This window comes from Falco naumanni, chromosome 5 (assembly GCF_017639655.2).
Source record: "Falco naumanni isolate bFalNau1 chromosome 5, bFalNau1.pat, whole genome shotgun sequence".
Classification (NCBI taxonomy): domain Eukaryota; kingdom Metazoa; phylum Chordata; class Aves; order Falconiformes; family Falconidae; genus Falco; species Falco naumanni.
Window position 1 is genome coordinate 7322184 of NC_054058.1, and position 24559 is coordinate 7346742.

At 50.0% G+C, this 24559-nt stretch overlaps 2 protein-coding genes across 2 annotated transcripts in view; one reads left to right on the forward strand and one right to left on the reverse strand.

Moving 5' to 3' along the window:
* The window catches only part of NME7 (NME/NM23 family member 7), a 95034-nt gene extending 86038 nt beyond the window's left edge, over positions 1-8996 (forward strand). Inside the window, exon 12 of the mRNA XM_040594048.1 lies at positions 8558-8996. Coding sequence (XP_040449982.1) covers positions 8558-8590 — 33 coding nt within the window. The 3' untranslated portion in view covers positions 8591-8996. The remainder of the gene's footprint in view (positions 1-8557) is intronic.
* Positions 8636-23934, reverse strand: ATP1B1 (ATPase Na+/K+ transporting subunit beta 1). The gene is made up of 6 exons (XM_040594050.1): positions 23576-23934; positions 20807-20935; positions 13645-13800; positions 12650-12834; positions 10724-10804; positions 8636-10033 (listed from the first exon to the last, which is right to left on the reverse strand). Exons 1-6 carry the CDS (start codon positions 23673-23675, stop codon positions 9767-9769), a joined length of 918 nt encoding a protein of 305 aa, XP_040449984.1. The 5' UTR covers positions 23676-23934; the 3' UTR covers positions 8636-9766.
* Between the last annotated feature and the right edge of the window lie 625 nt (positions 23935-24559).

Sequence of the window (24559 nt, forward strand, 5' to 3'; positions counted from 1 at the left end):
TCTGGAGTGTAGGAAAACTTCATCTTCTTTGGTGGTGCTTTTGCATATCAGAGGATGTTAGCCAGCACTGGAATTCTGCCTCACGTTTCCTGATGCTGTATATATACTTGTACAGAGAATTAAGTAATCTTTTTGCCTAGGCCTATCTGAAGAGAAATTAAAATTTAAAACAGCAATAGTAGAGGGATGGATTTTGAATACATGTTGGTGATTTCGCTTTAAAAAAAAATATAATTTATGTGGTATCAGGTCACTTGCAGCCTAATTTTGAACATAGGTTGTATAATTATTATACTTGTGGGACAGACAAGCAAACCAAACTAGAAATGTGTTTAAACAGAGTTGTGAAATAGTTCAGCTCTTGTGCCTCCACTTCTGGGTAAGATCCGAGGTCCAATTGCCCCTTGTTCTGCCAAGTCTGAGGTTTCTAAGTGCCAGAAAGAAGTTAATGAGTGTGAACCAAGCAGCTCCCAAAGCTCTTGAAGTTTCACCTGATCCTGAAGGTAACCTACGCGATAAACAGGGCTTGGCTTTTGGCACGTGTTCATGTTGCGCTGAGCAAGGTAGTTTTGTGGATGGGAGGTCAAGGCAGAGGGAAGGCATGACACTTCTTGATAACTCATCTGAGGCCCAGTTTGTGTCTTTGAGGCTGCTGCTTCCTTTCTTCCCCTCGGCACGTTCTCATTTTGAACCAAAAAGCCCAGGTCCTCTTCCCCATTACTCCTCTTCCGCCAGCTGAAGCATAGCAACAGTTTAGCTGTAACTCATCTGCGTGACGGGCAGACTACAGCAAAGGAGAGAAAAAAGCCCAGAGGCATAGCTTATACAGCAAGGGCAGTACGGGGGCACTGTAGTTACAGCGTCATGTAAAAGCTCAGAATCTCCTTTCATTTCTTGAGCAAGTGGTCCCGCACCTTTCTTTGGAGTAGGAGAAGCACTGCTGTCCTGTAGCACACACTGCTGTGGGATGCAAACATATTTTTACATGGATTGCTATTATTGACCTCAGCCAGCTGCACTTCCCACCTCTCTCTCAGAGGTCAAATAGGCAAATGATTAGCTATAGCGGTACTTTCTGTGTAGGGTTTACCCCTTCCCTCGTTGGTGCAACTTCCTTGACTGAGTACTGTAAACTAGCAGTAATTAAGAGGAGAACTTAGGTCAGCTATCTGCATACATGTGTTGAAATGTATGTGGAACATGGGAAGAAAAAAACAAAGCCAAATGTGTTAATATGGGTAAAAGACTGTGAACAAGATTTCCTGTCTCTCATAGATGCTAACACCATGAGGTATCTTGAGTTCGGGGTTTATCAAGCTCTAGAAACCACTTCTTCTTTCGTAAGTAATAACAACTAATTATTTAAAGTGTAGTGTCATACCAGGATTGGTTTTGTGTTGTGTTGTCTGAGGGCTTAGACACTGGCTGTGAGGATCTTGTGCTAGAAGCTGTGCAAACACAGAACAAAATGCAGTGGTCACCTGCAAGGGCGGTGGCAGTAGTGTAGGGCTCTGTGATGCCACCGAGCATCTTCTGGTTTCAGTCAGAGCTGAATTCTCCCTCTTCAGCCCTAAGTGCATTGGTGTATAGGCAGGAATGATCTAACCTCAAGCATATCTGAGATTTACCGAGATATGTAGGCAAGTCTCTGAGCAAGAGGCACTTCTCCTAAGTGGTCACAGGTGCTTAGTGGCCAAGTTTCCTTCCACGTTGGTGTCAGTGGTAGTTCCTGCTGTTCTGCTGGGGAGAGGCAGTGTGCCGAGACTGCCCAGCCACAACCCAGGAACCGTGTGCTTTCTCTGGCAGCGGCCTCACTCAGTCCAGCTACTGAATAGGAACTTGGACACTCGGGTGTCAAGAGTCTAGTTCTCTCATGACAGTACGTGGTTTAGCACCCAGCAGGAATGTTGAAATTGCCGAGGGCTGCTGAGACTGGAAACGAGCTCTTGGCCTCTTAATGCTGACCCTTTCCGCAGGGGAATGGATCTTTCTAGATTCAGCGATGGTGCTCAGAAGGTACTTTGAGCACTACACTGGGGAATTTATGCCACTAATTTGGTGGGATGTTTTCTATGAGCACAGGGAGCCACAGTCTACGCAGGGGCTTGTGATGGTGCATGCAAGGCCAGTACTTGTGAACCGGGTGGTGCTTTTGTTTGGTTGGGTTTTTTTCAGGGTATTTTGTTACTGTTTTACCTGTCATAGCTCGTTGTGTCCCCGGACCAGAAACTACCCCGCAGAACATCTTGGTTGCTCAGGAAGATCTTTAAATACTGGCTGCCTTCTACTGTATTTATTTGCTTGTTGCTTCCATCCTCACTTGAATCCGTGATGTGGGTGGAAACACGTCCTCGTTCTCTCTCTGCAACCACTTCCTCCTCTATTGGCCGTAACCTGGGAGCTCGTGAGGACTATGGCCATCAGTGCTGTCTGAGAGAACAGCTAGGGCTGGAGAAGCTTAGCTCAGCATTGGCGAGGAGCACCCACAATGTCTGTGGCTCATGTGAACACATCCAAACCAGGCTTTCCTTATACTTCAGGTGCTAGCAGCAGGGTTCTTTTTTCAGTGTTTTTATGAAGTGTTCAGGACGTGTTTGCAGCTTGCATCAACATTTGTGGTGGTGTGCCTAGCATCTTGTCTGTACCTGAGCTGGTGGGTTCAAGGGCATCATGCAAGAGGCCCACAGGAGTCCCAATTTCGAGGCAGGCAAGTGTTCCTCAAGATGTTTGTTCTTCAAGTGTGAAGTGCAGAGGCAGTGATCCTGGTGACTCAGTGAGTTGCTTAGGATCCTTGGGAAAGCAGTACTCGCCGTCATGTTGTAGTTTTTCATGTGTGATGGGAGCCAGGACCTTTCACTTTATTTCATTCCAGTGGCTCTACCAGGCCAATGATCTCTTCTGATGGTGACCAAAGATGTTGCTAAAGGAGGAGTGGGAGAGTCCTGGGCTAATGCTCAGCCCCAGCTACTGAGCAGTTGGTTTATACCATGGAATGGGGAGATGCAGTGAACTTGTACCTCCTTATTAAATCTGCAAGTATCTACCTCAGAAATCAGTGATCTGAGTCAGCACAGTAGTTATGTATGATGTAAAAAACAACACTTTGTTATTTTAAACAAGTTTTGCATTCACTTATTTTTCTTGTAGTATTAGAGAGTAAATAGCATAAAACTTGCTTGCTTGGTGTTTTGATTGTGGTGTGAGGAATTATTGTCTTGCCCTCTTATTTACATCTTGTTTGGAATTGAGATTTATCTAATAATCTATTTTATGGTACAATTTCTAAATAGCTTCCCTTGCCCATCTCTTTCACTCTATTTCAGAGTTGATCATAACCATATGCAATGTTTGAGGTGACTGTTAACAGCACATAGCACTAAAGCAGAACGTGCTCTATATTATCCTGTGGTGTTTCTTTAATAAAACCTTCCATTGCAGAGTTTCATTTTTTTTGGTGCATAGAGCTTTTTGTCCCAGTTTACTTAAGAAATTAACTTGGACAGTTGAAGTGCATGTGTACAAATTGTTCTGCCTTGGGCAGCCTGACCGGCTTTATTTCTTACAGTGCGTGATGCTTGAGAGAGAGGCAGGAGTGACTAACTTTCCCTTTTTTTTTTTTTTAACAAACTTCTTTGAGTTTGTGTGGGAAAATAATTCTTTATTTTCAGAACAAATAATATAGTGACTAAGTAGACCCTGTTTGACAACCATTTTTATTTCTGGACTGCTTGTGGCTGGAAGGATAGTATGAATCCATGGGTTTTCAGTGTGTTAATCTAACGATTTAGTCTGTGAGTCAGCAGAGTGAACTGTAGCTGAAATGCATTTTAGGTGTTAGCAAGTGCACGTGCTAACAGAGTTGGCAGGTTCATGCTGATGTACGAACAAGATTCACGGGCAAAGAGAGATTTTTGGTTCCTACTAGTGACCTCAAACTGAGATAACCTGTAAAAAATTGTAAGACCTGAGTGTTTGGGGAGAGTGTACCGATGCTGAAACTTTAGGTCAGCAAAGACTCTCTGGATCATGTGCCTGGATACCTATGCTGAGCCAAGGAGATACGGTTTTGTGGTGGGTTTGGGGAGAGGGTACTGGTGAGTGTCCAGCTGTGCAAAAGGCACCGAGATGACTGGCAGGCTCTAAATAAGCACAGGGATGAAAAAGCCTTCCATCTCCTGGCTGCCAGTTTTGGCTGGGCAGAGATGAGGAAGGACTGAAATTGCTGTCACCTTTTTGGTGATGGATGAGAAGTGGACCTGTGATCTCAGCGTATTTCCTACTAGCTTGTCTCCCCGTCAGCCCCCTTGCTTCTGCCATGAATGATACTAACAGGGTCTCTTACCCAGCCCAAGGGAACAAGGGGAATGGACCATGAACGCTGGGGCACCCAGGGTTTGCTTTTAGGCCAGCTGTCATGCTGCCTGTATGATACACTGGTACCGTCCAGGGTGTCTCTTGTCTGTCCTTCTGTAGGCAAAAGATCTGTCTCGAAAGCTGCTCAGCTGGCACCTCCCATCAGCGCTGCGTTTTGCTTTGTTTTCTGGGCAGGAGGAGAATAGAATTGTAGGTGTCTGTAATTCTTACACTTGAAATCTTCAGGACACTTTGTGTCTGTGCTGGGTCCTGTGTTGTTACCAAGATCCTTTGCTCTCCCTTGGAAGAATGGCTGCCTCATTTCAGTTGCTTCCCTCTTTTTAATTTTGCCAGGGCTCTCCATGCTTTTAGGGCACATGATGTTCAGATGATAATTGTTTGTGCTCAGCCAGGGCATTAGACTGGATTTTGTTATTGCCTGCTGTATTAACTCCTGAAACTTTCCAGTAGCACGTGGAAGCACCCAGAGGGAGCAGCCAGCTTCATTAACGTGAGTTTTGCAGAGAGCACGTGTGACTGAAGCAAAACTTCATGGAACAGAAGCAGCTCTCGGCTCCTCCTCGGTGGAGCAGTTTGTAGAGTCAGAGCCAGAAGGTCACAGTTATTCACCTGTTATTACTTCCTGAGTGTTACTGTTATTTGTCCCTGAACGAGAGCTAGAGCAGGCATAGCTGTGTGCTACAAAACGGGTAGATGGTTCCAGGGACCTGTAAGGAGAGTATTGATGTTAAATTTAATCCTTTTTCATCCCTGGGAAGGATTGAGCATGCCTGAACGTTAGCGTAATTTGAAAAGCATTTGGGTGGCATCAGTGATACGCCTTTGGTTGGTTCCAGATCAATTCCTGGTGTGGATTTGTCCTCTGCTACCTTTGGGTGCTGTGCAGCGACCCGAGGTGTGCTTGGCTCAGAGAAGCTGACATGCCCTGGGTTCGATGTGAGGCTTGCTGAGATGTTGCGTACAGGCACAGCTCCCTTTTCTGCGCTTTGTACTGTACTTGGACCCTGGGAAAGAGTGTAACTGTATTTCCTAAAATACATAGTGCTTTGGAACACCCAACCCCCGTCCGGGTGCCCAGTTGCAAGTACCTCCAAGTCCCGCTGGATCCCCTTGGAAAAGGACCTGGTGCTTTTAGAATGGGTTCTTCGCTACCCCAGATCTCTTGGGAGTGCTGAAATATTTGGCCTTGGTTCTTTTGCAAAGCACTGTCACGTCGTGTGAGCCAGGCTGTGGTGTGAGTGGGGTAACAGATGGCCCTTACTTGGATTTTCTTGTTCAGCACTGCTGTGCTCCTGAGGGGGGAAGTTCTTGGATCGGAGGATCCTTTCTAGGTACCACAGATACACCAGCTCTCAGCTGGTTTTAATGGGAGCTGGGTGGCAGCTGACCCACATAGAAGTAATTATGTATAAAGAGAACATCCCGGCACCTAGTTTTGCATGTTATGCAGTATGTAGTGTGCTTGTTCTGGTGTCCGAGCCTTGCCGGTACAGCCTGCATGGATCTCAATGATCCAATAAAGACTAACTGAGGAGGAAGAGGTTTTCCACGGGGGTAGGCAAGCCGAGGCTGTTCGACCTCCTGGCCTGGGAAAATCAGTTGCACAAAATCAAGGGCTGGTAAGGACCGGAACAGCACCATGCTTTTTGTTGCCGCTATCGAGTGAGCAGGAACTGGGCGAGGGCAGCGCTCACCGGCATCAGCGTGTTCGCCGGTGTCGGAGTGGTCGCTGGTGTCGGTGTGTGCTGCAGGGCCGGACCATCACCCGGCAGCGCGGGGAGCGGCGGGAGCAGAGGCAGCTCCAGGAAACCTGCCCGGCTCGGGGGAGCGGGGCTGCGGCCCCAGGCTGCGGCTGCGCCCGGAGTTACGGCTGAAAGGGAGCAGCCTGCTCCGCGCTTGGCCTTCTCCTTTGCTCTTGGCACAGCTCCCCGCGCACGCCGAGGGTCATGCCTGGCCTGTGCCAGCCAGCCGCCCTCGGCCAGACTGGGGACAGGAGCCAGGAGTGCCAGCGCTCAGAGCTGGAAAACTGGCTGCTGGCGTGTGAGTGCAAGTGTTCGTGCAGACGCAGCCTTAAAGGTTCTGTAAATGTGTCTGCCTGGCTCACTCTCAGCTTTTTATTTTATTTGTATTTTTGTGTGTGTCTCTAACCGTGGAAGGCAGGTGTCCTCTATCAGCAAGAAGAGAGATGAAATTCACTTTAATGGCTACAATTATACTTAACTATGTTGAGCCAATCTGGCAGAAAGAACAACATGTTCGAACTGGCAGTTTATAACGTGCTGCCCTATTAGGCAGTAAGGAAAGCGACGCCTTCCTGAGGAGAACAGATTTTACACAGGCACGACAGTGCTGATTAAAAAAAAATCTTGAAAGTGAGGCAGATTTTAAATTGCGTTGCTAAAATGTCACATCTTGACCCTGTTCCCCCAGGTTTTTGAGCAGCCGCTCAGCCCAGCGAGGCTGTGTCAGCAGCATTTTGGGAAAGGTCATTTCAGCGTCAAGTCTGTTGTGTACCAAAAGTCCTGGTGCCGCTGGCTGCCCAGCCAAAAGTCTACACCTGCTTGTCCGGGGGAGGGGGGGGTGTTGGGGTTTTGGTGGGGGTTTGGCTTTTTTAACCATCCTGCAGCCTTTTCGTGCTGTCTCTCTGCTAGGTCTGACCGGTTACAGCAGTGTTCTAACGGGGGGGGGGGACGGGTCTGGCCACGGGGCAGGGGAGCTTGTGGCCCTGTGGTGGCAGAGGTGGCGCGAGGCCTGTGAACAGTTGGGTCTTTGCAGTGCGTGGCGGCAGGGTGTGCGGCTGGGGTGGCTGCTGCCCCTGCTGCCGCCGTCATTAGTCATCCTGGCTGTCACTGTGTGGTACTGGAAGGGGCGGGGGAGAGGAGTAAGGTTTGGTTTTGCTTTATTTTGTATACCGTTACTAACGGTAGGTGCTAAGAGCACCTTTTGACACTTGCTCACTGAAGCCAACACAGGCACCTTAAGTTTTCTACAATGTTTATCCCAGTTCCTGGAATAAACCATTGTTACTAATTCCTGCTAGGACTTTGCACTCATAGTAAATTAAAAGAAGATAAATTAACTAACTGTGAGATTTTGATTTTTTATTGGGGGTGGTTTTCTTGTTGGTTTTTTGTTGTTCGTTTATTATTTTTTTTTTATAGTTATAGACCATGCACTTGGTATTATAGAGGATCTTTGGAATTTTTGTAAAAAATTGTATTGAATTGTAGGGGATCCTACCCAATCCTAAGCTATTCCCCCCGCAATGGTGGCAGCGCACCCACCAACTACTGGGAGTCAAACTGGCTCAGCCTTCCTGCAGTTCTTGTGCAGGTGCCGCTTCCGTCAGGAGTGTTTTCACGCTTTAATCACAGCGTTTGTTCAGTCCTTGCCTCGCTATAAACATACAGCAGCAAATGAAACAGTTGAAGGTCAGATTTCTGCTCGCTCCTGCTCCTTGGGAGTAGCGTGAAGCAGCCAAACGCACACGCTAACCACCCCAGCACACCCTAACTATGCTTTTCCCTCTAGCAGATGGCAAAAAGTTTAGCAGTTTGCTGTTCCAGTATCATGCATTCCAACTAGGAAAGCTTTATCATCCAGCAGCTTGCTCTGGGACAGTCATGCTTTGTCACTTCACAGAGAGAAATCCTCCCTGGTGATCTCGTCACGCAGCACAAAGCGATCCTGACTCCAGGAAGCCAGCTGCCACGTCCTGTCATGCCTGAGCAGCCCGTCAGGCACGGCCAGTGCCCAGCGCCAGCACGGGACGTGGTGCTGCTGTCAAACTCCGTGGCTTCTGCTTAGCTCTGTAGTGTGTGCCCTCCCCTCTGGACCTGCAGCACAGTTACTACTAGAAAGTAAAGTAAACTGTAGTTACTACTAGTGTGTGTGGCCTGTGCCTCCAGGCACGGTGAGGGTGCAGTGAAGGTGAACACGCCGAGGGCTTCTGGGGTGCCAGACCGGCGTGATCACAGGCACATGCACCACAGCAGCCGCTAACGCCGCCCAGGGAGAGGGGAGAACAGATTGCCAACGCCAACCCACACGGTCCTAGTGCTGATGTGCAACACCTTTGCTCCCAGGTGGGAGCAGCAGCTTAAGGCAATCCCAGTGGATGTTTCAACTACCCTTGGCTGAGACGTTCCGGGAATGCTAAAGATTTATTTTCTGTTTGAAATAGGTGCAGTACTTCTTCAAGATTCTGGACAACTAACGGCCTCCATCCTCACCCAACATGAAAGACATGTGCACAGAACGGTGTGTTCATTCATTTATTTGTCCAATGTTTCAACCTGACTGAAATACAAGATCAACAAGAGCACTGTACTCCTGGCTAGTATTACATGTTAGAACATAGAGTTTTGCACTTTAGACAACATTTAACACCATTCTATGGGGTACTGCATTGCTTTTATAAAGTTTAAAATAAAGATTTATTTTCAAACATGTGACTTTGGTTTATTTCATACATTACACTTTCTTGCAGAAAAAATAAAATTGTACAACTGCATAAATATAAAATTCTTCCACCATGAAAATGGTTAAAACATTCAATAAAGACATTAGCACCACAGTGTGCGATGCCTCCAGCAGGAAAAAAAAAAAAAAGAAAAGAAAAATATACAAAGCAAAGAGTTATGCCTATCACCGAGGAGAGTGATAGTCTGACCCGGCCTCTCACACAACATACTGGAGGATGAGGGAAAAGGTGGAGAGAGAGGCAGCATTCGCTACAAAGCACAGTACGCAATCATCTATTCTCTTTAACTTCACTTAAGTTAGTTTCCCCTGCCACCCCTCCAAATAAAATACCCTAACACCACAGAAAAGTCAGAAGCCTTATGGAGTGCTGTTAAATAGTCTCACAGGTGGGCCTTTCTTTGAAAAGGAACAAAATAATGAGAAATATCATGCCAGTTCTAGTCCCATTGAGTATTTACACCTTGGACAGCAAAAGTCTTTGCTCACAAGAAGTAGAAAACAGATACAATACATGGCTTGAAAAATGACCAGAGTATGCACCTATAGTACTGTACACTAAATAAAATACACAAGGCAGCAATACTTAGGGGCCAGAAACACTGCTTACTACAAGTCAGTTATGGAATCATAATTTACAGTAAAAATGGGCGTGTCCCAAGGCTCAATTTTGTCATCTTTTGTCATTTACAGTAGAATAAATATTTGTCGCTATTGCTACACTTTGTTTACATTCTAACCTAGTAAATGCAGAAAGCTAGTGTAAAGCATATAGATTACGTGTAGGTCCCATACGTATGACAGTTTGTTCAAGACTAGTAGGTTTTCTTTTTTGTTCTTTTTTTTTTTTTAAACCTTTTTAAATGGCTAGGAGGAGGGGGTGGGGGTGGGAAGAGAGTTGTGCTTACAATCAGCTGCTTTTTATGTCAAATTTAATATCAAAGCGTCCCTGGAAGCGGTCTTTGTCGCTGTACTGGATGTTTTGCCCGTAGGCCCTGCATTCCACGCGCACCTCCACGTCGTAGGTCAGGTTGGTGAATTGCACTGCTACCAGTGGCTGCAGGTACCGCGGCTGCAGGAGCTTGCCGTAGTAGGGGTAGTACTGCAGGGCAAAGCCAGGGTGGCCGCTCATCCCATAGTACTCCACTGTGCCTATTTTGTCTGCATCTTCCTCTCTCTAGAGGTGGGAAAAGGAAGAACAAACAGTGACAGTCGCTCACACTCCACCTGCTGCAGCCCTTTTCCCTGGCAGCGTCTGTTCTTGTTCACCAAGGCCATGACCTCACTTGGGTCATCACTGACCCTCACCGTGGCAGCACGAGGATGTCCCAAAGGCAGAGGGGACACTTAAGTGCTGTCTAACCAGTAGCAACACAGTAAGCACCTCTCAGTATGCATCTGCCAGGAAAAGGGCTTTTCTTTACTTTTTTTTTATTAAAAATAAATTTAATTTAAAACCTCATACTCATTCAGAAACCACTGCAGCTTCCTGTCCCACCACTGTACTATCTTTGGCTAAAAAAAGAAAAAATTCACTGTTTCTCCGCTGCTTTACAATACCAAATCAAGTAGCTCTTCCCTGAAGCCCCTCTCCCTGCCACCCCTGCTAAGGGCTCAGTACAGCACCTGGAAGCAATTTTTGAGGACACCGGTCACTGTCTGGCCCTGCATTCGCCCCTCCCTGTGAGGGCAGCGCTAACTGCCATCCGCCACCAGTGGGGTTTTGAAAAACTGTTCCGAAGGGGGAGATACCCCAAGAGAGAGCCACCCCCGCCGTCTGCGGAAAGGCAGAGAGGGGTAAGTACACCTGCATAAAAACTAAGGCTTCCCCTGCCCCTTCCCGGCTCTCTGTTGTGTTTCACCTTACCTTGGCGGTGCAGTGGACGGGGATGAGATACGGGTTGTACTTTGCCATAACCTCTGGAGGGAGGCTCTCATTCACCGGAGCCTAGAAGAAACCCAAAGCGAGATGTTACACACCGGACACTTCTTTATGGACTGGAGCTCGTTTGCAGCAGCAAAGGTCGGTGGTACCAAAGCCGTGCCATTATCTGGAATCCCCTCGAGCTCAGTTTCAGAGGCAACAGCTCTTGGCGGTGGTTCTTGGGACAGATGAGCCGTGTCACACAACCAGAAGCAGGAGAACTTAACCCAAGCAGACCTGTGGTCTGCTCTCACGCTGTGATTGCCGTGGATACCAAGGCAAGCCAATCAGGGTATTTTTAATTTCGTGCTGTCACTAGGGCAAGTGTTTCACAGCAGCGTGCTAGCCACTGGGGCTTGTCTGCGCAAAGCCCGGGCAGCGGCAGGGAGACACGCTGCCGGCGGAGCTGCCACCTGCCCGCCAGATGTGCAGATCGGGCTGGAAAGGCACAAGAAAGAACAAGTGGCAGCCACAGCCTGACGCCGCTGAACTTTGTCACCAGCTACAAGGAAGGACAAAGGCTCCAAGTACGTGGGGGGGAAGGTGGGAGTGCCAACTTCGACGTTGGTCTTTGGTCTCGTAACAGCTGCAGTAGTTTTCCTTCACAACCTTGCAAGTCTCAGATCTACTTTACACACCCCCCTCACCCGGCACAGGAGCTACATGGTCTCTGCTGGAGCGTGAATAAGGAAAACAATTACTGCCTTGGATGCACGCGTCCTTTCTAAATGAAAGATGTAAAGTCATTCCTTGACTAGACCCTGCTGCCTGACGCCGTCCGGGGCAGTTCAGAACTCTGCGGCAGAGAAGGGAGGAGGAACACACCAAGTCCTTCTCTTCCGCAGCCACCACGTACCAAGCACAGCGCACTCCTGCTAAAACGCACCCCCTGTTTCCACCCGGGATCAGAAAAGCCAATATCGAACTAATTTCCATTGGCACAGGGCAGGTTCCCTTCAAAGAAAAACATTTCTCACAACTCGTTAGGTAGACAGCACCAATCCCCACCCTCGGCCGCGCTGAGGGATGGCGCAGAAGGCGAGCACAGCACTCGCGCTGTTTGCCATCCAGAAGGTGGAGTGGCGGTTTTGCACGCCACCTCATTCAACAGCATGTGCTCTGCCACTGAATTCTTCGGGAATTCTCCTAGCGTTCACATGTGTTGGGGAAAAACCCTAGAAGTAAAAGCTGCTCCTGTCCAGCTCAACATCCTTCAGCATTACTGCAAACATGCCTTCAGGTGCAGCAGCACAGAGTTAACAGGTGACAGAGACAACCCACAGCGTCTGAGAAACTGCATTAAATAACCTAAAGATCTCCTCACCTTTCTTGCAGCAAGAGGTGTGCCTGACTCTCGGATGTACTTTATGCTTTATAGCCTGTGTTTCAGTCTAATAGTCAGTATTAGCACTACTTCATTTAATTAAGTGGTTTTAGCAAGGCAGGCAACTCTGCGCTGCCTGAGGGAAGAATGGAGTAGATCGGGGCATGACACAACGTACTGATCTTACTACAGGTAAGAGTCGGTCTAGGAGGGTCCCATGGAAGGACACAGGAACTTAAAATGAGTTTTATCATTTGAAGAAAATGCCCGTTTCGAGCAGTTCAGTTAGCAGGCTCAGAAGTTACCAGATAAATAACTAGGAGTTTGCACTGTGAGTTCATTACCACTTGTTACCAGCTTTCACTGCTTTTTAATGGAAAGTGTTTTTAACGCCAGTTACTCAGATTGTTGTCTCACAATTTGTCCTCTGCAGCAGCGGTTTAACACTGCTCTCTCTCCAGAGACAGAAGAGCAGGCACAGCGAGTCTGCAGCCAACTCCCCCTCCTTATCAGGGGCTTCTGCTAGAAAGGGAAGAGATACTTGCCTTCGGTTTGAAGCCGATAATTCTGTTGAGCTTGACAAGGATGCATGGTTTGCCATCCTTGTACCCAAAGGTGGGATCATTTATTCCAGAACAGTTTTCCAGCCATTCACGTTTGAATTTGCAGACCTTCTTCTGGCCCTGGACATCACTGTATGGTCCTCTCTCTTTGTAATCGGCGGGCATCTCTGTTACAGTGGGGGAATGAAGAGACAACCATCTGCAACGCGAGCTTCCGCATGTCAGGAACAGCAACACTTACGCTTCGCTGTGTAGTTTGACTTTCCCCCTCGTCCCAGCAGGTCAGTGACACCACCAACCCGCACCCAGCCACCCCCCACACGTGAGCCGGTCCCAGACCAGCAAGTTTGTGGGTTTTTTGTTTTCTGTTTGGTTTTTTTTTTTTTTTTTTTTTTGTTTAACTGGGGATTCTTCCAGACAACAAGAGAACACACACATTTGTACTCCATTGGCTCAGCTTTTTGTCTGATTGGCAAAAAAGATGCCAATCCACTTTGGCAGCTTTTACAAGCTGGTTCCCCTCGGATTTTATATGCACGTATTAGGCGGGAACAGTCTCATTCACATTATAACATACAATGTGTTAACGGTCAGTACCTCCCAGATCTTTCGCTGCACTGCACCAAGAGGACCGACACTGGATTTAGCCAAGTTGTCAGTAAAACTCTCGTGGCTTTCAGAGAGGATAAGGTCAGCGCCACGTGCTTTTGAGTGTCAGCTGCACCTTGCTCCAAGTGAAATCCAGGTGTTCCCAACCATACAGAACCCCTGCAAGAAGCTTCTAGAGACATCCCTGGCCAAGTCTGGTGTGTCCAAACTTAATGAGCTGAAACCACAGCGGGCCAGTTAACCAACGTGTCCTTGGTTACAATGAAAGGAACAGTCAGAGACCACCGCTGCTCACCCTCAGCTGCTGCTGGACCCAACGCAGAGGCATGTGGCAGAGCCCCCAGCTGCAGGAAACAAGCGAGACTTACCCCCACAGTCCTCAAATATCATGCTTTCAGTTTGCTGTTCAGCGCTGTAGTCCTTTAAGAACTTCTCCAGGTTCTTCACATACAGCTCAAAACTTTTAGGATCGGAGGCAGTAAAGGCAATTTCTGTCTTTTGTACCTGAGGGACTTGAGTCAGTCCTAAGAAAAGCAAAATCAGGAAGAAACATGAAGCACACCTCAGAGCTCCACAGCCTCTGGGCAATGCAATGCACACCAAGAACATACCTCACCCTAATGATCTCTGTTTCTCAGACTTCAGGACTTGCACAAAACAGCTTAAGCTCACTAGAGGGGAGGCTCTGACAGGCTCTTATCTCCTCTTTCCAACAACAGCCTGGAATATTCATCATGCTGCTTGTATCACTGAGCAGATAAAAATCACAAAACCCAGAAGGGAGGCTGCAAGTCAAGGTTTTCCTGAAGAAAAAACAGTCAACCACAGGTCCCCTGCCAGCTTCTGCCTCCTCCCTGAGGACAAAGCTGTCTGCCTGTGAGACCAACTGCACAAAATAAAGTCCCACGGAAGCCTGCTCCTGGGTAGTTATCCCTAACAGGTTGACTTGAAAGTCTGCAAAACACAGACTTGAACACGTGTGTAGCCAGCCAAACACAGTGTTTAGGGTACGTCAGCTGCCCGCTCACAAACAGTAAGAGAGGTTCCCCCCATCAGGTGGGGTCACTCACCAGACATTGCCTTTGTCTGGTCTCCCTTGCAGGACGCAGGGCTGGAGACATTTCCTCAGTAAATTCACCAGCCCGATCGCTTTCTCTGGTCTTCGCTCCCTGACCAGGTGTTTCTGATTGCAGAAACAGCCTTCTGAGCGCTCCCATCAGAAGCTCAGCGCTGAGCGAGCAAGCAGGAAATTTCACCTCACAGGAGGGATGTTTAAAAGACTCTCCTACATTGTGACTTCAGGAGAATGAATAGAAAAAGAATATATGGAAAAGAGAAGGGACTAGATACTAGTGATACCTATGGACGATGGAAAGTACCAACCCCTTGGTTCTTCGTTCTGGGACTTGGAAACACCTGCTCCTGCGTGATGTTAGCTTGGTTTTAATTGAATGCATTGATGCGTGGCTAACACCCTGAACTTCAGACATGAGAGCTGCGGTTCATGCTGCTTTTGTGGTGGCCACTGTAATTACTGAGGTCTTGACTTGTGTTCAGTTTGTCACCTTCACTTTAGCAAGAACAAGTAAAAGGAGCAGGGGAGCGGCATTCGCTCTGACAGCTTTCAGAACAAGCCTGTTGCCAACAAGTTCCGCTGGTGCAAAACTCGGGCAGCTTAGCTGGCTGGCCCCAGCCCACGAGAGCTTGTGACTCCAGCGATTTTTCCAAAGCCACTTGACTGCTTCTGCTTAGTCCCTCCTCAAGCCAGCTCACCACTCCCCCCGCCACCACTACCCACCGAGTTGGAATTTGTAACCTAGGACAAAGATTAGCTTTGTTCCCCTAAACGCAGCTCCTAGTCACCAAAGATTGCGAGACACCCAGCAAGGAGCTCGTGGGTTTCAAGTTTTATTCCGGGAAGCAGCTTTAACCGCTCAAAACTCCCTCTGGTACAAACTGACCAGACTGAGCATCACACAAGTTGCTATGCCCCTTGGCAGAATTATGTCCTACCCTCCAAACTCAGTGGATTTCAACCCCTTTTCAAGCAATTACTTGCTTCCTTGCTCCACAAGCGGTTATAAATATTTATATAAAATAAGTAAGCTGGGTTCAATTTTAGTAAGGGATGTGAATCCCATCCTGCCAAGCCCTCCTCATGTTACCACTCAGCTGGGAAGCCAACAGGCTCAGTCCCTTGCACTGGCTATCTGGAATTGCTGCAGCAGCAAGCCAGGCCTTGGTTCCTCTCCTTGGGTCTGCCCTTTCCAGAGTTCAGGTTACAGGTGTGTCATTCAAGTGTATAAATATCATAATGAAGAAAGCTTGGCCAGGCTTGTTAAGCTTCAGGCAGGCGGTTAAGCTATTGGTTTCACTCAGGACCTCTACAATGAAGGAACTCTCCTCCTCTGTTGTCTTTTCCATGGCAATGCATAAAAGCACCCATGGCAAAGTTGAGGGGAGGGTCAGGAATACCCACCCTGTGGCACGTTAAGCCACCCAGCAGAACAGCCCTGCTCGCTAGTCAGGGGAGCAGCCACTGCTACACACAGCCCAAAACCCACCCTCCGCCCAGGAGACAAGTGACTTGTTTGGCAGAACAGGCACCCACCCCACAGCATCCCTGCCTTGCAGATCTTCACAGAACAGCGCCGACGCCCAAGCAGCACCTCTGTGCAGCCGTACCAGCTGAGCGTATGGGAGAGCCACCCCTTCTGCCAGGTAGACTTGGCCTGTGGCCATAACTGGGCTGCACGGCCCGAACACGTGGCCCTCACCGCGGGCATCTACAGGTGCTTGGATGAACCAGACTGGGCCAGGCTTTGACACAGCGGGTGCTTTCTTTAGAAAGCAAGGAAGTCTTTGTGAAGATGAAAGCCTTGTTATGAAAAATAGCTTTATCCTGATTAAAAATATATTACTGGCTTCCAGTGCAGCCTCCACTCTCACATGCCTGCACCAGAAGCAAAGCTCTAAGCACATCTATCATTCCCTTCTTTGTTCTCCATCTGTACATCCCATAGCCAAAATAAAAGCTTCAGTGCTGTTGTCAGAGCAGCACTATCACAGAGTCCTTCTTGGGCAGTCTTGCTTAAAAAAAAAAAAACCACACGCATGTTGATTTGGTATGATGAGAAGTAACCTCTGCAGAAAACTTCTGTAACCTTTCCAAAACCTCCTCTCATCCCTACTGGGGAACTGAAGCAAGTAGGGGCAAAAAACCCAACCAAACAAGAAAAAACCACACACCTGAGCCATTCCTGGGCTGCTAGACGCCTGAAGAAGTGGCTCCAGTAAGAGACAGGCATGAATAAGCCTCTTAAGGGCTCCATGCACACGAGGAGGCCATTCACAACCAAGTCTCATGGGGGAAAGGGCCAGATGACCCAATGCCTCAAGTGCTTTCATAGCCAGGAGTCTAAACAGCCCTCTCCCCATCTTCAGACTATAACCTGCGTTTGCCTCAGTTCTGCATCTCATGCCGTTACCACAGATGCACCGTGGTGTCATGTGTGGTGATGCTGTTCTTCACACACAGAACAATCAAGTGACTTATTGCTAAAATACTGACAAACTACTTTAGAAAATTTCTGCAATTGGCTTTTAAGAGAGCATTGCTAGGAAATAAGATTCATGCATTCACTTGACTGAGACTGTCCACATAAATGATGAGTGATGCCTTTACTTGGTAACAGACACCACCTTCTGTTGCCTTTCTAACTCTGTGGATGTACAAAGACACCAAAACTGCACGTGAAGTCATCTAATTTTTCAGCTGCAGTTCCACTTCCAAAACACTGCTGCATATTAAAATCACATTTATTTGAGTTCATTTAAAACCAGACTTTCTATATAGATTTTATCATTCTAAGCTGCAAGTGCAGGACTTCAGAAAAAACAGTGTCTTGAGGGTGACGAGGAAGAAACTAGAAGTGGGAAGTCAGGCTTGTTATTAGGAATGGTTGTGTAAGTCCACAGTAACCACTCCTGCTCATCATGCAATGCTAGTTTCCAAGTTCCGTGTAATCTTTGTTCAGAATGAATCTGAACGCTCCTGGGATGACACAGATGGCAAACAGTGATCACTACACCATTTCTACTTACCACCCCCCCCAGCTCGCTGAACGAAATTTGTAAATTTGAAAACCTCCGTACCAAGCAATGTCCTTCCAAGCTTTCGGTCACCCTCCAGCCCCATCCCCCAAGTGCAAAAAGCAGGTGCAAGTTTTCTACAAATGCAGCAGAGTCTGCCTGAAAAATGACATCCTTGAAGCTTGAGACTCAGAGGGCTTTCTGAACATGGGCGCTGAGGCTAGAGACAGAAGTGGGCAAGTGCAGCTTCACGGGAGGCAGCACACACCCCCTGGGGCCTCCCTGCCACCACCCCAGCTAAATAAGCCAAGCGGGGGGGACACACCAGAGCTGCCTGTTCCATGACGCACTGCCCAGACACACTTGAAGCAGGGACACCCAAGTCTCCTGGCTTGAGCAGGGCTTCTTCCTTGCAGCTGCCACCTCAAGAGCAGCAGCGAGCTCTGCCCCCCGCCCCCCAGCCCAGGGGTGGGATGCGGCGCCATAGGATGCACCACGAGATGGCAGGATGCACAGCCCGATTCACACTGGGGTGGGGAGGGGAGAACGGAATTCCTCTCCACACACAGTACACGGTGTCTAAGAGGAAATACCCTCACCCTTCCCTATTAGCAGGGCAAGTCCTTTGTGCCTAAAGCAGAGCCTGAGCCGGCAGCACACGTGGAACTGGGAGCTGGGGCTGTCGCAATGGTAAGGCTGGACAAGGTGAACTGCACTGTCCCTTCCCCCACCCCCAAGACAAAAGAGGGAAAAAAATAGTATCATGGAAAGGTACAAAAACTCAGCTTGCCCTGAAGCCCAGCAGAACACTCCTGTTGTGTTCAATACTGAAACCAATTACCATATTAATGACACTTGGTTGCAAAAATAGCGCTTTATGGCTTTCAGTGTCATACCCCTGTCAATAACTCAATAAAACATCCTGTAGGTTCTGTTGCTGTTACAAAATCTGTTGTATTTCAGAGCAAGAATGATACTATAGCAGCCCCTACCGCATTTTCTCCTGAAAATCCTGAAGTATAGTTTCCCCTTTCCCAGCCATTTCAGGCTGACACAAAAGTGACTGCCCAGGAAGGACAGAGCACTGTAGTAAGAATAAAAGTGTTTTCTAGCTTCCTAAAAAAACCAGGGCTCTTACCAAGCTGCCAATATACTTACTCTGCTTGCCAATCTTCCCACAAGAACCAGGAATTAGAATTGCACAACACCCCACTTTATGCAGTTCATAGTCTGCTGGGGTCCCAGATGACAAAAAAAAAATATCAAGCCTGATGCTCACCAAGTGCAGGAGTGAACGTGCCCACTCGTGTCTGTCAGCAGCAGGGCAGAGGTGTTGCAGCGCAGGGGAGCGCGGGGATTGCTGACCCCCCAAACACAGCAGTGCAGCAAGTCCCCGCAGCGCCGTCTCAAAGCCTGCATTCAAAGGCTATTTTTGACTTGTGGTCTAACGGCCACTGTGCTACAGGATAAGGAGCAGACGCGGTATTAAGAGCCAACCCCCACCATGCCTTACTCCCGGCTCATCCACATCTGTACAAAGATCTGTCACGTGATGCCCTGCAGAGGACCTTGTGCTATTAACCAGCAATTATTTCTTTAAATTTGTATGTACATGCTATTACACCTGGGTTCAAACCCCTTGTTTATTGGCTGCCTGCTGTCACATTTAGGGAACTAGATTTTGTTCCTTCCCCTTGATTTCAGTGCATGTCCTGAAAGCCCATTACAAAGATCTCAGACGACCTTTTCCTTCTTCCTCCATTTTGACATTTTGATTTCTGTAGTACACGCTACAAGAGTCTCAAAATCCAGTTCCCTTTTTTGGTTAAAAAAGATTAAGCCCCAGAAAAACGGGTGCAGTATGCAATTAAAAGATGAATAAAAATCCTTTGCAGGCTGAAATCTCACACGGAAATTTTACCACAGAGTTGCTTTCAAATTGAAATTGCAAACTGCTATTACACAGAAAGCGAACACTTTACCTAGAATGAGTAATTATGTGACATCAGGCTAAACAGCAGGTCTATCTGGATGTGACCCAAGATCCATGGGCTTCTTCACTAATTATTTCACGTCTGGTGAGACCACTGGGCTTCAGCCGGGGAAAAACACACTATTAAAATAACTACTCCACCATTAGCCATGTTGGCTTTTCAGATGCAGCTAGCGGCTCTGGGCAGTATCAGTGACAGTTTAGTCTTTCCTGCAAATGTCAGAGCCCATTGCAGAGATGGAAACAGCCACTTTCAGTGCTTAAGACAGCATTCACCCCAGCCATGCTGGTATGTTGACACGTGCCACGCACCAACACAGCAGTTGCTGTCTCCAAAAAGTGCTGGTGGAATAGCAATTATCTGGAAAACGACCCTTTGCCAAGATAACACCATTTGGTGATGGTAAGGTTCCCTGTGTTGTTAGGGCAGGGAATAATCCCAGCATAGCACTGCAGACAGTGCGGCTGTAAGACACCATGCGACACCAGAGCCAACTTCTGTAGCTACAAGCCATCAGCCTCACAATTGTCACTTAAATACCACTGTTATTAAAAGCTTCTGAACTGTTTTACAGAGCAACCGGAGACAGATCATTACCATCCCCAGTGCCAAGCAGCCTCAAGGTCATTTGTAATGTGGGAAAGCAGCAGTTGCGCAGCTCCCCCCCTCTGAGCTGCCGCTGGCTGCGGCGGGAATCAGACAGTGCAGCAGAGCCCGAGCAGGCAGAGCGGGGAACCTGCGCCAGGGGCCAGTTATGCCATTTGCCCCTAACCCAAGGCAGGCCGGCCACAGACACTGCTCAAGCGATGATTTTAATCTTTAATAGAGGCTTATTTTGTCTAGTGAAGATAGCTCGTGCATCAGCAACTACAAGACCCACCGTTAACCTCCCACAACAGAACAAAGGGAAATGCCCATTAGTAAATCTAAATTAGTAGATCTACTCCAGATCACTCACGCGTAGTTCAGTGTTTGCTAACACAACCCAGTTAAGCATATTCAGAATTGGTACTGTCCCCTTTCTCCTTGCACACCCGAGTTTCACAGATAAAGCTAACGCTGTACCTTTGTCCCTTCACTTACCCATGAGAACACAGTGGCTATGAAGAAAAATAAACTGAACCCAGCTTCTTCATACAGCTCATCCCCAAGTGAAGCCTCTTAACCTCACTCCATCACTCTGGTTTAGGGGAAGAGGAGCAACCCAGGTTTGAGCTCATATCAGATGGGAGACATCTTTTATGTGATGCAACCTTTAATTCTAGCAGGATTGCCTTCAAGCCCCAGTACTGTTAACACAGAAGGCTGAGAACATACCCACCCCCTACAAATATGTGTTGCAGCAACGACACGCTTATTTCATCCTCCTTCTGGAGGTGAGTAACCAAGCCGCCTCCCCAGAACAGCTTGCACCAAGTCAAACATGGGCCTCCTATTTAGTTACCTGGAGGTGCCACTCGATCCTGGTATTTGGGCTCAAATTCACTGACAGTGAGCAACATCACTTGGATGGTCCCAATGAATATACCTGCCAGGCAACCGTAGAAGATGACATAGAAGAGGAGGATCTTAACTGCAAGAGAAAACAAACAGAAAGAGGAATCGAATCAAGCCCTCAAGGCAGTCACATTTCAGGACAAAACTTGCAACTTTTACCACTCTCAAGGAAGAGCCCAGCGCACTGAATTCAGACGACAAGCCCTGCTGCAGAGGCACGTACTAACAGTGAGATTACGCCCCGATGCGGACAGAAACATAAGTCATTCCAGTTGTTAAGACGGGCTGGGAGCATGAGCCCCTGAAAACCTAGAAATCCGTGAGTTGGAATCTGCAATTAAACTGCATTCTTCCACGTTTTGAAGGATCCCTTGGCTGACCCAGCACTACCATCACACAGCATCACAGGTGACAAACTTTCAGCAAAGCAAGTGCCCAACCGCCAGAAGCCTTACTATGGGCATGCTCTGAAGGACACCCATTCCCAAAGCTCTAGGCCTCAGAGCTATATCCAGGAGAGTCCACAGTAAACGTTTCATTCAGGTTTACAAGCCGTTGTAGAGCTTCATGTCCCCTAGTAATTCAGGCTATCCACCTCCATTACAGACAACGGGAGCAGAATTCGGTCCCAAATCAACTCCAACACTCAAACGTAGGTAAGTCCTCAGACGTGTCACAGTACCACACATTTACCAGCCTTGTGTCTGCTAAGGCACTCCAGTGCTGCTCGTATCAATTAAAAGGTGAAGTACATCATAATGAGAGATTGATTTTAGCATTGGTCTAAAGGGAGATGCCTAGAATAATTGGAGGGGGGGGGAAGCAGAGAGTAGAGAAGAACCTGGAGACACAGCACGGCTCAGACTGGGTATCAGTTACCAGTTTACAAGGATTATCTCAACTGATTAACTGCACAGTAACATGCCGTACTAGGCATCACCAGGCCGCCTACGGGAAGGATAAGCCAGACCGTGCCAAGCAACTATATGCTAATCAGGCTACAGGAACAAGCAGGCCAGCGCAGCGGCCAAGGAGTACTTGAAGGAGAGTCTGCTTCATCTCGGACTGTCTTCATCTAATCACACACACAAAAAAAAGAGGTGGTTTATTTAAAAGACTTGAAGCAAGGTGCTATAAGGGAAGGGGAGGAAGCAGTAGGTGGAAGCATTCCTCCTCACTCCCCAGCCCCTCCCAAAAAAGCTCCATCATTGGAGAAGCCTCCCGATGAAAGCAGGTGGTTCTGGTTGTTTTCCTTCCAAGTCTATGAAAGACAGGCAAGCAGGAGGGCCAGCCAGCGACTCTGAGGCTGAGGGACTCTGTCAGAAAGGCACTCCATCTTCTCATCTTCTTCACGTGCACCAGAGGCAGCCAGGGCAGGAAGGCAGAGCTGGGTGCAGTAGCGTGGCGCTCCAGGAGTTAAAAGCACTCTTTGGTATCCAGGCAGCGTAAAGCAAATGGCTGTGACGTCAGGGACGTGTGGAAATTTTTTCCAGAGCACGGTCATAGGAGGTGCTGTTGTAGCAAACCAAACATTAATGCTGTCGTCTGCAGCGTAACGCCTTTGAGTTTTGTAACATCAAAAGGCAAACGCTGGGAGGTAGCTTATTTAATCAGGTTCCCAGCCAGGATGCTTTTAACACCAAAGACACCTTAAAGGTCAAAACCACTCCGAGGTCTCAGCAAATACACAGTGGGTCTAGCAACTGAGCACGACAGGGTCGAACGAGAAAGCTTCCTGCAACAGGTAGGCTTCTAACAGAGCAATCGGACCATCACCCTGCAGATCGGCTCCGCAAATGGAAATCAGTCCTAGGTGGATAGGTACAGGCAGTCTGGGAGAAGGACCTGGTTCAGCCTCCGCATTTGAAGCACTGCGCAGTTGCCTGGTGCCTCAGGAGCAGAAAATACCTATCCATGCGCACCCACAACCCGATTCTGCTCACGTAAGGATAGAGCAGAAGCCTGCCCTAGTCCACCCGCCAGAGCTAAAGCTGGCGGCTCCGGATGTGGCACCTCCAGCTGATCCATTACAACAGGAGCCGAATTCAACGGCGCAAGGGTGGCACACCAGCTGTGGTTGGCAGCAACTGGAAGGCTATCTATTTGCGTAAAGAAAACGTTAAAAGCCTCTTAGTCTAAATGCTATTTGTACAGCACCTAATAAATACATGATGAGCATTTAATCACAAATGCACACATGGCCATTTCCTTCTCACGGGGGCATTAAAAGCCAATTGTTTGCCCTCGACGAGGTCAAACGAGCTCGGTTCCCTTTATCCAGAGAAAAAGGAGGAAAAAAGAACAGCCACGCAGAGGTCTAAGGCAGACGACGGCTGGGAGTGCCGGCTCCCCGACGGCGATGCTCCCAGGCCGGGCCAGCCGCGGGGGAAGGAGACCCAAGGACGAGGCGCCCTCGCCAAGGTCGGTCCGCCGCGGGCTCCATCGCGGGGCCGGGGGCCGCGCCCGCCTCACCCCCGGCCCCACCTGCAGTCACACCTCGGCGGGCAGCGCCCCGGCCCCCGCAGGGCGCCCACGACACGACGGGACCTCCCGCCCTCACCCCGCGGGGACGGGACGGGCCGCGCCGGCCCCAGCCCCGGCGCCCTCCCCGGGGGCCGCAGCCCCGCCGCAGCCGGCGGAGGCGGGGCGGGCCGTGCTGCAGTGCCCGCCGCATCGCCGCCGCCCCCCGACCCGGCCCCCTCGGCCCGGCACTCACACCAGCTGCCCCCGGTGCGGCCCAGCAGCTCCTTCTTCTCCGAGTTCCAGATGAATTTCTTCCAGTTGCCGTCGCCGTCCTTGGCCTTGCCGCGGGCCATGGCGAACGGGCGGGCGCTGGAGCGGCGGGGGGAAGGCTAGCCCTCGGCGGGCTGCGCGGGCAGGCCCCGGCCGGGCTCCGCGCCCCGCGGCACCGGGAAGCTCTGGGTGCGCCCGCCCGCGCTGCGGGGCGGCCGGCGGCACCGGCCCGGCGGGGGAAGGGGAGGGGAAGCGACTGGGGGCGCGGGCGGGCGGGAGCGGCGGCGGGCGGCGAGGGGAGCGGAGCCGAGCCCACGGGGCACAGAGCAGCCGCGCTCCCCGCCTGCCGCGCCCCTTCATATACACCGCCGGCTCCGCCCCTCCGCCGGCTCCGCCAATGGGAGGTGACAGAGCGCCGCGGGGCGGGGCCTTCCGCAGGGACGGGGCGGGGCCCGGCGGCGGGCGGAGCGCGGTGGGGGCGCGCCGGCGGCGGGAGCGGCGGGATCGGGAGGGGGGGGGGGCGGGCTGCGGCACCGGCTGCCGCGCGGGGGCTCCGGGCCGCCCCGCCGCGCACCTGGGCTCTGCCCCGCCGCGCGCACACGCGCACCGGGCGCGAGGCGGGAGGCAGCAGGCGCGCGCCCGCCGGTCGCTGCAGGCACGTCCGCGTGCGCATGTGTGCGCGGGCACTGCACACCTGTACGGCGCGGGCACGCGCCCGTGCGTGGCTCGTTCCCGCGGCCGCAAAGGCCCCGCCCGGCCGGACCGGCCCCCCCGCGCCCTGCGGGTCCCCGCTAGTGCGGCCGCCGGGCCGCCCCGCCGCGCCGCGCAGGCTGGTCGGCCGGGCGCGGAGCATCGGCTGCCTCCCATCCCCTCCCCCCTCGGCGCCGGCCGCCCGCCCCTCTCTGCGGTCCCGCCGCGCCACGGCCCGCTCACGTGTAACGCGGCTGCGGAACGTTCCGTGCGAGCG

Coding starts and splice junctions, on each gene's coding strand:
- ATP1B1 (XM_040594050.1), bottom strand. CDS start 23,675: ATGGCCCGCGGCAAGGCCAAGGACGGCGACGGCAACTGGAAGAAATTC. Junction 10,805..12,649: donor TTATCGGCTTCAAACCGAAG/GCAAGTATCTCT, acceptor GGTTTCTTCTAG/GCTCCGGTGAATGAGAGCCT. Junction 10,034..10,723: donor CCGTCCACTGCACCGCCAAG/GTAAGGTGAAAC, acceptor TCCCACCTCTAG/AGAGAGGAAGATGCAGACAA.